Raw genomic sequence first — 15,178 nt, 5'->3', positions numbered from 1 at the left:
GGCTCGGAACCTGCACTGGTCTAAGGCCACAGCACTCAGCATCCTTCGGGGCCACCGTAGAGATATCTACTTAACCTACGTTTGGTGTATCTGAATAGTTCAGAACTTCAAGAACATTTAAAGGTTTTCTTCCTGGGCAGACAATCATAACGGCAGGAACCGTGAGTGAGTGAGGAACAGTGGAGGCCAGAGAAAACTTACTTTAAGGGCATGTCTTTAAAAATTCAATTCCAAACTGCCAAGGAAGGAAAAACGAGGGAGGAGCAGTAAGAGGAAATAGAGAGCAAGGCTCCAGTTGGCAGGAAGGTGGTCTGGGGAGTGGCACAGTGGTGCCAGTGTGAAGGGCCTGTGATGAGGGTGACCACACAGTGACGACATGGACACGGCTGTGATTACGGTGTGTGTCCTCCACGCCAGAACCTGCTCTCAGGGCTCTGCACATCTTAACTCACTCACTCTCACACAAGCCCAGGAGATCAGTGCTTGGGGGTAGCAGGACCCCTCCCCAGGAGAATCTCTGACCGGGCATTTACACCTGCGTTCAAAAGGTTCTGCACAAGTTGGGAAGACCAAATAAGCCACGCCAGAAGCAATGACAATGAAGTAGCTGACAAGCAAGGGAAGTCAAAGGGCATTTGGTGCCCTGAGATTTATCTGCTGCTTACGCGATCCTATTCCTCTGAAACCTTGCTCTACGGGGCCGTTTCACAGCTAACAAAGAGAACTTTTCAACGACTAGCTAAGTAGTTTCTTCATTGCCAGTCTCCATCCTTGCCATGATCAGTGAGGGCAGTCTCTCCCTGCCTGTGCCAGGTCCAGTACACACCACCACTCCTGGGGGCAGCTCCTGGAGAAGCAGGCCTGACGTCTTTGGAAAAGGAAAACCTAAGGGGGTTTCCCTGCAACCCAAACCCCTTTTGTATGAAATAAAGATCACATTCAGTAAAGAATCCATAAAACTTAACAGAACCAAAGCAGAACACAAACAGCCACTTATTTCCATTATGTAACCTTCACTTTCATGGCCTGCATACAGCCAAGGGTGGAGATGTTCTGAAGTTCTCAGGAAGACGTGTGAATTTAAGTGTGCTGAGTGCTGGCGTATGCCTGGCTGCCTCCACCAGCACAAAGCCACGGCCCCCAGTATTCCTGGAGCAATCTGGGATACCTGGCCAGCAGGGAACTGAGCCTCAGTGTTTATCAGCATCGCTCCCCCCAGCCCCTCCAGGTACTTGCTCCTACCGCTTCTGAATTTCTGCTTCGCTGAAGGAAGAGAGTCGAGGCAGGCCGTTCTTCTCGTGGTCGTGAACCACGTTTTCGGGGATCTCTTCGATGGAGGGGAAGGCTCCTGTGAAGGAAAGAGGGAGAGGCCTGGGTTGGCTGCCTGCCTCGGTGCCATCCTTAGAGCAAGATGCTCATCTCCTGACTCAGGCCCCAGGTCCCCCACAAGCCCACCCTAGTATCCAAGTATAGGTTACTGAATTCCAAAACTGCTTCTGCCAGCAGGATCAGAGATGAAAGTGAGGAAAGCTGCTGGTAATCCATAAGCCAACTAGAGGAAACAGACGAGCTAGGAGGAGTAGGGGGCAATACCTACCCCTGGCAACACACCTAAACTGGGTTAAATCTGACATTTGAAAAAGATCACTGCATGCAAACAATTGCTAAAACCAGCAACACTTATTCTGCTCTGAAGCTGGGGGAAAACGCTGGAGGAGCAGACCATGACACACAGTGATTTACACCCACAGCACCGTCGCGGGCCCATCGCTCTCAACAGACCAGGCTTTCCCAGCACCACAGCCCCCGGGGCCCAAGGTGGCTCCTAGGGAACCTCACAGCACCCCAGGCTGGCAAGTGGCAAAGATGTTTGGTGCTGGAAACGTGGCTAATGCTGTGGGAGTGACGTGATCTATTTGAAGCAGGGGTGAAGGAGGACAGGGAGTGTCTGAGGAGGCGGCAGGGCAGGATGGAGAGGCCAGGGCCTGGGGCCACTACTGAACAGAGGCTGCGTGCAGCCCATCGGCGGGGTGGGGGGTTGGGCAGGTTTTTCACTCTTTTCTCCACTTAGATAAATGGAAATAAAGCGTCACTGAGAAGATCTTAGCCAGGCCTCTGCAAACCTTCATGCCCGTCTTTATGTTAATCCTCTCTCCTTAAACTTAGAGTCTGGCAGGGAAGAATCTGTTTCTGACCATCTGAGCAGTAGTGACGGCCTCGCCTGCTTTATTCATTCCTTCCCCAAATGTGTAAGCACCGTCTGGATCTCTGCGCTAAGTGCTGTGGGGGCTGTAAAACCAGCAAGAGGAACACCCGCCCTCAATGTGCATTTGCCCCTGGGCGTGCGCAGGCACCTGTCCCCGTGCAGGTGTGTCTGGAGACGACTGACGACAGCCATAAGGACCATCCTTTTTCTATTATACGGCCTGGCAAACCACTCCCATTTTTATCCCGCCCTTGTAAATGGGTGTTTACTTCTTTAAAGTCTGATGCTTCACACCGTGCTAGCAGATTTGTAAGACTTTTATATATTTATTGTTTTAAACTTGATTTGTAACCTCATTCTTTGATATCAAAAATCCAACATACTGTCATATTACTCAAGAAGCACGTTAATTACACAGACGATGAGGTCAGTGTCTCCCTTTCCCCACCAACCAACCAGTGAAAAGGCCAAAGGACAGCAAACTCTGAGAAGAGCAGCAGGAGTGGTGGGTGGAGGACGGAGGCCCCAGGGCCACCTCCCACTCTGCTCCAAGGCCTGATTGTGGGTGCAGGAAGTCACACTGCAGGTGACTGGAATCATGTTCCTTTTGAAGCTGAATTTAACAGATGGAACCCATACTTATCTTGGATCAGTTCAGAGTAATTGGAGTTTAAACAAATAAACATGGTGTCTGAAAAGCGTGGTGAGTAATCAAAAACTGCAGTGTGTGAGGCCACTTCTCAATGGTCTGATCTGTTCCCAAATTTCCTGAAGTCAATTAAACCCTCTGAATATCGATGCTCAGTGTAAAATGGGGACAATTCCTTTCCACCCAAGCGGCACAGAATACTGGGTCTGTGGGTGAAGAGGCTCCCAGGCCACCTGGCCAGGCTCCCCTCCCAGGCACGGGGTGTGGGGGGCCCTTCTCACCACACAAAGGGCAGCTGTGAGGGCAGCTTCCTGGGCTCAGGGAACGTGACGCCTTGACCTACCAGGCCAGAGCGAGTAAGGATCAGTGCACTGCGTCTGAGAAGAAAAGGGATCCACCCGGGTGGGCAGGCTGCCCGGGATGGGGAGCCCGCTGTGGACAGCCAGCAGATCCTGACCTTAGGTGTGGCCCTGAGAAAGCGATCAGTACTGAAATTAACCGACCAACTTTTAAAGTCCCACACTAACTGGAAAAACACGACAGAGAACTGCCTTTTCAGGAGAACCGTGCCTTCCTCTGCTCCTCTCTCCACCCTCCTCTGCCTCCCTACCCAGGCCACAGTGACCTCCCTGGGCAAACCCAGATGTCCCCCGCCCACCACAGTCACCGGGCGCTGCACGCACCATTTAACACGATCAGCACTTTCTTCCACTGCGTATTGCCCACTTTGGGAGTCTGGCAGAAAAGAATCTTGTGCTTGTCACAGACAAATATTCGGTCCAGGACAAACTTGGAGACGGCAGTGTGCGAGAGATTCCTCAGGGCTTCATCCCTGCAGACATTGCGGATGAGTTCCAGGCGCTCCAGATAGACCAGGGGTTGAGCAAGCTGGCTGTCTGGGAGCATTGCCCCAGTGGGCTGCAAGCAAGGAGGAGGCACAGGCTTCGTTAGCAGCAGACAGGGCAGAGCCCTGCACGAGCCCCCGGGGGCCGTGCAGGAACACTCGGGCGCGAGAACCTCGGAGCCACCCTCGCAAACAGCAGGGCTCTGGGGTGTGACCCACCCACAGGGGCTGGGGCTTCAGGCCACGCGGCTATGCAGGACCACAGCTTAATCAGAGAGCGGGCCTTCTTCTTCTTCATCCTCAGCTGGGACAGACCGAGGTGGCAGGTGGGCTGCCTGCCTGTCGCTTTGCTGATGGCATTACGGCCCATGGTTTCCCAGAAACAGCTGGTACTTCTCATTCAGGGATTTTAGTGCTGGCCAGGTTCCCGGTTCATTCTCCCTAGCAGGTCCCTCCGGGTAATTCTGAGTGTCTGTATGACGGTACCTAAGGACCAGCTGTCTACACACATGGTGACTGTTTTGAAGATACTCTGGTATACTGGTATATCTGGTTTATTAATTAAAAAAATACCTTAGGTCATTCAGCATGGGTTTTAAAAATGCAGAAACCATTTGTTTCCTTTGTGAAAAGCACCTGATTGCGTTTCTCTGTGAGGTAGTTTCAGCAGAGGGGAGGGTTTGGCTTGGTCGTCACATCTGTTGTCCCAGAAGTTTAGCCACCATGAGCAAATGCTGGAGCTCAGCGGCGGTGGAGTCATCAAACCAGGAGAGGAAACCCGAGCAAACTGTGGGGTGAAGACTTTGATGCCAGACACCCAAGCCCGTCAGGACAGTGAGTCTAGAACCAAGCAGGAGCAGGCGAGCTGGAAGCGCACCTCAGCCCCTAGACCATGGGACTTGCTAGGAGCCCCACCTCCGGTGGGGTTTCTGAGGCCAGGGTCCAAACTGCACAAGGGAAACTGCTGCTGCTTTTATTTTGTGATGCCTTTTTTTTTTTTTTTGTGGTAAGGAAGATTGTCCCTGAGCTAACATCTGTGCCAATCCTCCTCCATTTTGCATGTGGGATGCCACCACAGCATGGCTTGACGAGTGGTGTGTAGGTCCATGCTAAGGATCCGAACCTGTGAACTCCAGGCTGCCGAAGCAGAGAGCACAAACTCAACCACTATGCCACCTGGCTGGCCCCATGTATCAATTTTTGAGGTGTCTGTCTTGATCATCTCCGAGTTATCTGGAATAGGTCCCTGAATAACTTTTTTCCCCTCAAAAAATCAGCATATGGGAGGTATAATTTCCAGCCCATGTGCAGCTAAGGCAGTTCCTCCACTGCCTTCACACAGAGAATACAACTCGAGTGAAAACACCGAGTCACAACTCTCCCCATGAAATTCTTGAGCTGAGGCTTCGTCACGTTCTGGGACTGACCAGTGCAGAGAAGTCCGTGCCCCTGCCACTGTCATTTCTTTATAGGCAACCGACTTTTCATACCTGGGTGCTTGCAGGACTTTTTGGTCATGATTCCAGCACATTAAAAGTTCTGCCAGGAAATGCGAGCGTGAGTGTCCTCGTTGATTCTGCCTGGAATGTGGTGAGCCCGTGTGCCAGCGTCCCAGGAAAGGTCCTTTCCTTGGGACACCTGGGCGGGGGGTGGAGCTCACGTGAGACAGGAGGAAAGTCATTTTACCTTAGGAGGCGGGCAGGGGTGTCCAGTCGGAGCCTCAGCCCCCGGTTCACGCAGGTTTCCTCTCCTGGTTTGATGACCCCTTAGAGCAGAAACCAGCGCCAATGCTCTCCGGCATTTGCTCACAGTGGCTGAACTTCTGGCACAACTGACATGACGACCAAGCGAAACCCTCCCCTCTCCCTAAAGTGCGTTCCAGAGAGGCACAATCGGGTGCTTACCACCAAGGAAACAGTCATGCGCCACGTATGTCACACTGCAATGAATGCTTTCTAAAAAGGAAATACACAAAAGTCCTAACAGGTCTCAAAGAGAGTTGCGGCTTACAACAGTAGTTGATGTTTTCTCCTTTCAATTCTGGGTATTTCTTTAAAATACAGAGTGAGTACACATTACTTATAAAAAGTCTGATTTAAAAATAATGGCTGGTGGAGGGAGCACCTATAAAGACTTCTGGGAAGTTCTGGAAAACCGTTCAAGTCCTCCATGGATTATTTCTACCACATTTGGGTACTTTCTGTATCCAAAGGAAGCCCTGCCAAGACAGCACATCATTTTCTCTCTTCCTTCAGCAGGACTTCCACCAAGTAAAAGCCACAACTCTCTCCCAGAGTCCCCTCTGAACGTCCTTCCAGGGCTGGCCTGTCCCTTTCTTACCTTCCACGGGCCCCCTCTTTTCTTTCCTTCCTCCCTTTTCTACTGAGTGACACACTATTTCCAGGCACTTCCTGAAGTGGCCTCAGGGCCTTTCCACTGCCCAATAAATCAGAGATGAATCAGGATAGCTGGCAAGGAAAACGGATGCAAAATGGGTTCATTTAACTTTCCTTCTTGAGTGAAGGTTGACTTAAAAAATCAAGAAAGATGAAAAAGCTCAGTTCGAAATTATGACACACACTCCTTGGGTCTGCTTTAGAACCTAACCGACTATCTGTAACACAAGAGGCCTTTTGTTAATGCTCGAGCCAAAATTTTACAGCTTTGTTAGGAGGCAGAACCGATCGTTTGACAAATATTTGCTGAGTCTTTACTCTGTGCTTGGATGCAGTTGTAGAGTTTTCTAGAGACACTGGGAAGGCCCCAGCTGAGAGAGAACATGCGTGACGCTGTGTGTGTACATGCATGTGTGCATACTTGTGTGTGTGCACGTGTGTGTTGGGGGTAGGAGGTGAGGGGCTGGAGGGGTAAATGGAGATGCACCAACACAGGCAGAAGTTGTTCAGTGCCCCCCATCCTTGACTTTTTATCCCCTCATTGTTCACATCCTGGTGGAATGTCTGCCCACAGACGCCTCCTGTTTTTCCAAGAAGCATCTGGAAAGGCAGTTCTGAACAGGGAGGCTGTTTCTTCCAACCCTACTCCTTTGGCCACCTCTAGTTGTGGCCTTGTTTCTCAGCATTTTGAAATGTTTCTGCTGTTAGATCTATTTACGCCCTTAAAGTCACACAGACCTTCTTCCCAAGATTTTAAAGCAGATAGTCCCTCCAATTTAACTTTATCGAGTGGACTAAAATGCCCTGGGCTCTCCAGGCAGTCCACTTATGTGGCAGTTGTAGGGACCTGTCCTCCCCGAGGGACAGGATCAGTTACAAAGTGGGGAGGACGTAAGCCTCTGGAACACTCTGGAGCAGGGACACTGGGAATATGGGACACAGAGGATTCCACCCCACCGCCCTGGCTCCCTGCTCTTTCTCCAAGGCTCTACCATAACCAACTCCCTGACACACATAACCTTTTACAGGACACTTCGTCTCTCGTGTGTCTCACTCGATTTCCTGGGTTTCCCTGGAGGAGGAAGGATGTCTCGGGGATCCCTAATGGCTCCTTCCCGAGGTGAAGACATTCTACAAGTGAGAGCGGGCACCTGCAGACTCACCACCTCCGCTCCTTCACAGAGTGACCTCCGCTCCTCTCCAAGGAGCAGGAGCACCACGCTGCTGCCCCGGCCCACGCACGTCTCCAAGACCGCGCCAGGCACTCGCCTTCCTGCTTTGATAAACAGAGTCTAGTTTTACCTCGTTCCCTCATTGCTCTCAACTCTTGCTCACTCAGAGTCTCTCTCTCTTCTCCGCACTCTATTCCAAGTTTTGTAAACCTCAGATCTAACCTGGATCACGGCCGACACTCAAGAGCAGCACAAGCCAGCACCTCCAAACAAGTTCTCTCCAGAAACTGCAGAAAAATCGCCATCATTTTCAAATTTGCTTTTCTTAAGCATTATATATATATAAAAAAAATTTTTGTTCAATTGCGTTTACCAATTGGCGTTTTCTATTTTTTCCCTTTGCAAATATACTAAATCAATTTTAATGACTGAGATTATTTTTCACTCTTTTCCACTCAAGTATTCAGCTACGTTATGCACAGAATAAACTGTTAAAGGTGGGCCATGCAACCTGATCACCTTTCTAAATCACCTTTCTTTTGGGAAAACCTATGCTGAGTTCAACTTCTACCGATTCTTGGCCTCAGAGGATGATGTCCGACCACTGCTCCCCAGCTCCTTCAGCCCACTCCTGAGTGCTCTGAGGATCAGCGGGACAGGGCAGGAGGGGAAGGGGACAGAGGACACTGAGTTGAAAGCCCAGGCCCACTACTTGCTGCCCCTGACACACTGGGTCAGCTCCTCGAGCCTCACATTTCCCAACTGCAAATGAGAACAGAAATACTTACACCTCCGAGGGCTGCTCTTGATCACCAGTAGGATTAAAGCCCAGTAAAGTGCTTTATAAACGGTAAGCACATTCAGGTGCAGTATTTTCAACCACAGTTACTCCTGAAGGCCAGCAGCCTTCACAGGAGGAGCACCCCACCGTCCGCTGGGAGTGACCCCAGGATGAGCGCTCTCCTTCCTCACAGAGGCGCAGCGCCAGCGCCGCCCGTTTCCAAGCTCTGTGCTCCTCCTGCAAAACCCTTACGCTACCTTCGCGTCATCATTGATCCAAGTAACGAAACAGTGCTCTCCTTAACTTTTTCTATTAAAGCCACCCTCCTATTTCCTATTGGGATTTCTGGTTTCCTGTCTCTGTGGTCCATCCACGCTCCCTCCTTGCCCTGGAATGCTCATCCTAAAAGCAACATTCCCAGCCTGTTTCAAAGAGACCTGCAGACTTGATCTCTAGTCCATCAATGTCCCGCAGAAGGTAACCCCCAGCAGCATTTTAGTCTGAGCTGGTGCATGCTTTCTAGACTTTGCTGGCTTCTAATCTGTTGCCCTTATACTGCAAATCCTGGACAGGAACTGTCCCCTTCTCTATGGTTTAATTCCGGGCTGAAGAGCCTTCTGGCACTATTGCAACCTGAACCTTCCAGACTCAGAATGGGGGTTAGGAAGGGAGAGGGGATCTCAAAGAGTGTCCCCACCTTGGCTGGGAAACGATTAGCACTGTACGTGCAGCAGGCGCCTGAGGAGAGAGACCTGGAGTCTGAGTGTAAGGAAGGTGCGCCGGGCGAGAGCCACAGTCGCCCGCTCCGCCGCCAACGCCCACACGATTTGGGATGATCGGCCATTCTCCAGAACTCAGTTCTCTCAGCCATACTGTTCAGAGGCTGGATTAGCTGCTCTTCTGTCCAGGACCCCTTCTAACTCTAAGATTCCATGATTCGAGGCCAGAAAGCTTTTCCCACTCCCTTGGTTTTCTCCTGCCCTTGCCTACCACCCTCCATCCCCCTGGCAAGGATCGTTCTCAGCTGCTCAGGAATTTAACTCAGTCAACATGTACAGAGCACCCATGATATACACAGCACTGTGAGGAACATAAAAACAGATGTGACCGCGCCTCCCCCAAAGAGAAGTAAAAAGATGAGCAGAAACGTGCAGAAGCAGCAACTTTAAAGCAGAACGTGATGGCAAGTGGAAACCAGCTGATGAGATGACAGCACGGACAGAGGAAGGCCAGTTCCCACACAAAGGGGGACCCACTGGGGCAGGAGCGGGGAGCAGGTGGGAGACACCACAGGTAACAACCAGGAGAGGCTGCCCTGCTCCTCTGCTGACCAGGTCAGAGGGGACAGTGCCCTCGGTCTTGCTGTGCCCACCTTCAGTTCCTCAGGAAAGTGCTTTTCTCCTGGCAACTTCCCCGCGTCTGGCACGGCTGTCAGGAACAGAAGCTCCTGTCTGGCGCTGTATGCTAGGAGACAGAGAGGTTAAAACGTCTTCTCATGGAGCAGCAGACACACAGATCAGCAGTATGGAACAGAGGCCCCAGAGGGAGACCCGCACGAATACGCCCGACTGACATCCGACAAAGGTGCAAAAGCAGTTCAGCGGGGAGAGTCCTTCCAACAAACGGTGCTCAACTGCACCCCTACAGACCCCAAACGGAGCCTTGACCCAAACCTCACACTTTATTCAAGATCGAACTCAAAGTGGACCAGCACTTAAATGTAAAACATAAAGCTATAAAAAACAGGAGAAAATCTTTGGAAAAATTGATAAACCCAATCTCATCAAAATTTAAAACTTTTGCTCTGCAAAAGACCCTGTGAAGAGGATGGAAAGACAAGCCACAGATGGGAGAAAGTATTTGCAGACGACACATCTGACAAAAGACTAGTATCGAGAATATGCAAAGAACTCTCAAAACTCAACAGTAAAAAAAAATAGACAATTCAATTAGAAAATGGGCAAAAGACATGAACAGATATTTCACTGAAAAGGATCTACAGGTGGTAAATAACCACACGAAGGCTGTGCAGTATCATTAGCCATCAGGCAAATGAAAATTAAAACCACAGATGAGAAACCACTACACATCTATCAAAATGGCTAAAATAAAAAATAGCGAAAACTCCAAATGCTAGCGAGGATGCAGAGAAACTGAATCACTCATCCAAAGCTGCTGATAATGTAAAAAGGTACAGCAACTCTGGAAAACGGTTTGGTAGTTTCTTAAAAAACTAAGCATGCAACTACCAAGCAACCCAGCAATTACACTCCTGGGCAGAGAAATGACAATTTCTGTTCACACAAAAATCTGCACACAGATTTTGTGGCAGCTTCATTTGTAATAGCCTCAAACTAAAAACAACCCAGCTGTCCTCCAACAGGGGCAGGTTAAACAAATGGTGGTACATCCATACAATGGAATACTACTCAGCAATAAAAAGGAACAAACTACTGATAAACACAGTAAATCGGATGAAGCTCCAGGGGACTACAGTGAATAAAAACAGCCAGTCCCAAAAGGTCACGTACTGTATATAAGATTATTGAAATGACAAAATTATGGAAAGGAGAACAGATCAGTGGTTGCCCAGGGAGGAGGGGCAGGTGTGGAGGATGGGAAGAAGGAGGTAGGTGTGGCCATAAAAGGGCAACACAGGGATCCTGGTGGTGATGGAGAAGTTCTGCATCCTGACTGTATCAACGTCAATATCCTGGTTGTGATTCTGCGCTGTGGTTTTGCAACATGTTACCTGTTGGGTTAAACTGAGTAAAAGGTACACAGAACTCTCTGTTATTTCTTACAATTGCATATGACTCTATCTCAAAATTAAAAGCTTAATTAAAAACAAAGCCAAGTTAGCAGTCAAGTTAGTGATTACACATTACTTAGAAATTCATGGGAACTGAAGTAAGACTAGAGAGGGGCTGGCCCAGGGGCACAGTGGTTAAGTTCACACGCTCTGCTTCGGCAGCCCAGGGTTCACTGGTTCGGATCCTGGGTGCAGACCTACACACCGCTCATCAAGCCATGCTGAGGTGGCATCCGACAAAGAAGAATTAGAAGGACGTACAACTAGGATATACAACTATGTACTGGGGCTTTGGGGAGAAAAACAAAAAAGAGGAAGACTGGCAACAGATGTTAGCTCAGCAACAATCTTCCTCAAGCGAAAAAAGGAAGATTGGCAACAGATGTTTGCTCAGGGCCAATCTTCCTCACCCCAGGGGGAAAAAAAATGCTAGTCCAGGGTAATAATTTACAACAAAGTGATTTGGGGGAAAACTTTGGGGTAGAACTTGAAGTTAATGTTCAGATCTTCACAACCAAAGAAACATTTGCTTTCAGAATTTTGCAAAGCCTAATAAATAATTAGAAAGAAAAAGCAAATATCAAATAAAAGCATAAAAATCAGCATAAGAAAACATAAACAAAGGCACACTTTGCTTTAAAAAAAAATCAAAACCCACTCCTCCTGGGTTATTAACACCAACACTTTCCACACTCTACTGCAGCCCTGTCCTGCCCCAGTCTGGCTGTTAAACATCCCCCAGAACGGACCCCCCCCGAGCGCGGCACTGCCTAGCAAGCTCCTGTGGCGTGAGGCCCTCCTGCAGGGGGAGGACAAAAACCCCTCACAAGTGCTCTGACAAGAATGACAATCCCACCTCCCCATCTCTGACACCTCTCAGTTATCGGACTCCAACAGAAATCTCCCCGCCACACACCTTTATGAATGCCACTAAAATCTTTTTTCCTTTTCTATGTTTGAGTTTAAATGCAATCCTGACCAGAGCTGTGCACAGGAGCTGTTCTGTACCTGCAATGAGGACAAAGAATATTACATAAGGTGTAAAAATAGAGAAAAGCGCTAGTGCCCTCAGCTCCCACAGCTCCTGCACGCACTCGAGGGCTGAGAGACCCGGGCCCAGCCCTCTGCCTCCTGCGCGTCCTTGTCATCTTTGAGCACTGACACAGTAATCAATTCACACTCCCCTTCGTCGGGTCACTTTGTGCTCCAAAAACAACGACAACTGTAGTAGCACTGTGGCGCTCAGCTCTGCCACAGGCTGAATGGGTTTCGCAGAACCCTAAGCTTCCTTGACATTTTACAGAGCACAATGTATTCTGAATTCTAAACAATTGACTTAATCAATGAATTTTTGAAAAGCAACCTCTCTCACACACTCTGCAGCACACAGAACAGGCTGTGGAAGCTGTGGAACACCTCACACTCCAATGCCACACACACCGGTCGATCATCCACAATTTTTAACATTTTTATGATTTTAAACTTCCTGGCATTTGCTCCTCTACTCCCCTCGGTCCTGATTCAACTAGAGTCAAACAAAACTGATAACACAATTTACATCTGGTTTTGTATTAGCTCACTTTTGTTATAGGCATCATTCTATTGTTTTACAACATGTCTTTAAGTTGGCCAAGGATGTACTGCCTTGTTTTTCCAGAAGTGATCACACCCACGCATCTGCCTCTTCACACTGTGCGTCAGCGGCCCAGCATCACCCTCACCACACGCTGGGCAGAGGGTGTGCAGAGACATTCGAGTCAGGGGCTCTGCCCTTAAGGATTTACAGCCAAGGTGAGGGGCTGAGTCGAGGCAAAAGGCTGGAAAAGGAGTCAAAGAGAAGTAAGAAGAAAACCAGTGTCTCCACACACACACCAGATTCACAAGGACGCCATTTTTTATTTCAAGTCTTAACATTCCATGCCACAGAATTCCAATTACTGAACGGGATTTATTTCCCTATGATAACACCTGATTCTAGTTCAATATAACGCTGACATTTGTCAACCAAGGATGTGTCATTGCCACAACTATCACCGTGACTTCAATGCTGAGCTGAGTGACCAGAAAACCATTTTTAAGAACAAGGTAAGCACCGCTTTAAACAGCAGCTCAAGACAAGACTGCTCTTCCCATCAGCTCAAGTGGTGGGCAAAGCATTGAGAACAGGAAGGTCAAAAGCAAATGCGCGTGTCCACTGAGTGGGATTCTGGAACGGAGCCCCATTTCCCAGGAGACAGAGCCAGAAGGAGCAGCCCCACAGACACCCAGTTACAACCAGCTCCCCGAACACTGAGAGCGAGGATTTGCTATCCGCTTTCCAGGAAATGCAATTCATCGCATAGGACACCACTGTGTTGTCACTTATTTCCTCATGATGATACTTTACAATGGGCTTTTGGTTCAAAAGCAAAAACACTGCAAACACGAGTGAAACAAATTCCAACACCTGAGAACAGCTCTTATGGCCACGCGTTTACAAACCTCTTTCGCTTTCCTGTACAGCTCCAGGATCCATGGGGGAGGCACTGACTGCCTCCCCTAAGCCTACGTGACCGTACCCACCAAACCACAGCCCTGGAGGGGCAGCGACGCCTGAGCCACCCGGCCCAGGCCCTCTCTGACGGCCTCCAGGGAGGCTGTGTTTAACTTCTTGTGGGTGCCAGACGCCTGCTTGTCATCCAGACCAGCAGGACACCCTGCGAGCAAGCTCACCTCCTTCATTCAGAACTCAGCCAACGGACATCCATCTTTGTGATGCTAACCAGGTACTTAGGGACAGGTAGATAAGATCCTGTGTGGTCAAGATGCGCTGGGTTATGTTTTGGGCCCGAAACAAAGGGTTCTCACTCTAAGTTCACCACACTCTGTGAGGCCAACATCACCTCCACGGTGACCCACCCTGGGCAGCTCTCCATGTTTCCCGCAGGTGGCAAAAGAGGAGTGGGGCCACGTGTCCACCAGCACCAACGCTCCTGACAAAGTGGCCCTACCACCGCGCTCCCATCCACCGACTACAGCGACCACAGACAACATCAAAGGGCGCGAGGAATTGCCACTTGCGGAAAGGGCCGGGCACGTGGGGAGCAGCACCCAGGACGGCCACAGGGCTTTCCTCCAGGTATAAACTCCTACAGCCCGGCATCCTCCTCTGCAGGTTTACCTCCTGTCCCTTTAAGTTTTTGCTCCCTTCACAAAACTCTCTAGAGCTTCTACACTTTTCTGAAAAGGTTCAGCATGAAACTGGCCACATCACAGCAGAAGGGCCCCTCACTGATCAGAGCCACCGAGGAACGAGGCGTCCTTTAGAACCTATTCTGCCAGAGGACATCACAAGGCAAAGGCACACCTCTTATTTCATTATTTTTAGTGGAAGTCTCATAAAATGTATTACATATACTACTACTTTTTTAAACAAAATAAACCCTAATTTAACCTCATGACTTTCCTTTAAGTGCCCTCCCTACCAGGGGTGACATTTGAGGGAATCAGGAGTAAAGCGTGTGGGCTCCTGGTAATATCGACTTCAGGCTCTCAGCAGCCCCGCTTCTCCTTCAGTTTCCCAGCTGCGTTCTACGTCTGTGCTTCTCACTGGGACCCACTGCTAGAGACCCTAATGCACTTGGTCTCCAGGTGGGCCCAAGCAGCAGAAGGTTTACAAAGCCCCCCAGTGATTCCCAAGTGTCACAGGGGTGAGAACCACTGCTCTAATGCTTAACAGGGATCTCCATCACAGGTAGCATGTAGCTGTGCCGGAGCAGCTGGAGAAATGTCCAAACTGTCAAGCTGAGATCTTCGTCTCAACTCAACAACCCTCCAACATTCGGCCCTTGATTATCTGTGATGCTCCCCGATTGCTCTGTAACGCTCCTGGTACCCCAGACACCTGCACGTCTAACACTACCTTCTGGAGGCTGTGAAAACCTCTCAGTTCTCAGGAGGGTTCCTGGAAGATGAGGGTGGGACTTGTGATGACAGCCAGTTGGGGCCTGAGCACTAAGGGCCTGAGAACTTACTGAAACGAAACAAGCTGAGAACCAGCCCCTGGGGCTAATTTCAGGGCTTCCCTCTTTGGCCTGCAGATCTGCCTTCCAACCTTGCTGTTCCTCTACAGACAGGGCAGGAGACAGAGAGGACGGGGCAGGGGTGAGGCATCAGGGACCACCAGCACAGCAGGGACACCCAGGAACTCTCTGGGGTGCAGCGGAGCCTGTAGCCTGCTGGTCACACAGGTGGCACAGGTTGTGCAGCTGCCAGGAGTAAATCAGGAAACTGCTGGAATGGATACTTTCTAATCTCCCTTTCCGAAAGGCTGCACCTG

The 15,178-nt window shown here is 49.8% G+C and overlaps 1 protein-coding gene across 4 annotated transcripts in view; it reads right to left on the bottom strand.

Annotated features, from left to right (window-relative positions):
• The window catches only part of CHST10 (carbohydrate sulfotransferase 10), a 29,431-nt gene that overhangs the window by 2,093 nt on the left and 12,160 nt on the right, over nucleotides 1-15,178 (bottom strand). For all 4 annotated transcript variants that reach the window (XM_044772982.2, XM_044772983.2, XM_070511621.1 and 1 more), the window contains 3 exons: nucleotides 9,421-9,512; nucleotides 3,539-3,773; nucleotides 1,243-1,348 (listed from right to left, as the gene is read on the bottom strand). In XM_044772982.2, the coding sequence (XP_044628917.1) occupies nucleotides 1,243-1,348; nucleotides 3,539-3,773; nucleotides 9,421-9,512 (433 nt within the window). The remainder of the gene's footprint in view (nucleotides 1-1,242; nucleotides 1,349-3,538; nucleotides 3,774-9,420; nucleotides 9,513-15,178) is intronic.

Source organism: Equus asinus, chromosome 6, assembly GCF_041296235.1.
Source record: "Equus asinus isolate D_3611 breed Donkey chromosome 6, EquAss-T2T_v2, whole genome shotgun sequence".
In the NCBI taxonomy this organism is placed as follows: domain Eukaryota; kingdom Metazoa; phylum Chordata; class Mammalia; order Perissodactyla; family Equidae; genus Equus; species Equus asinus.
The sequence above is the reverse complement of the archived record's forward strand: the minus strand, read 5'-3'. Positions and strand labels throughout refer to the sequence as shown.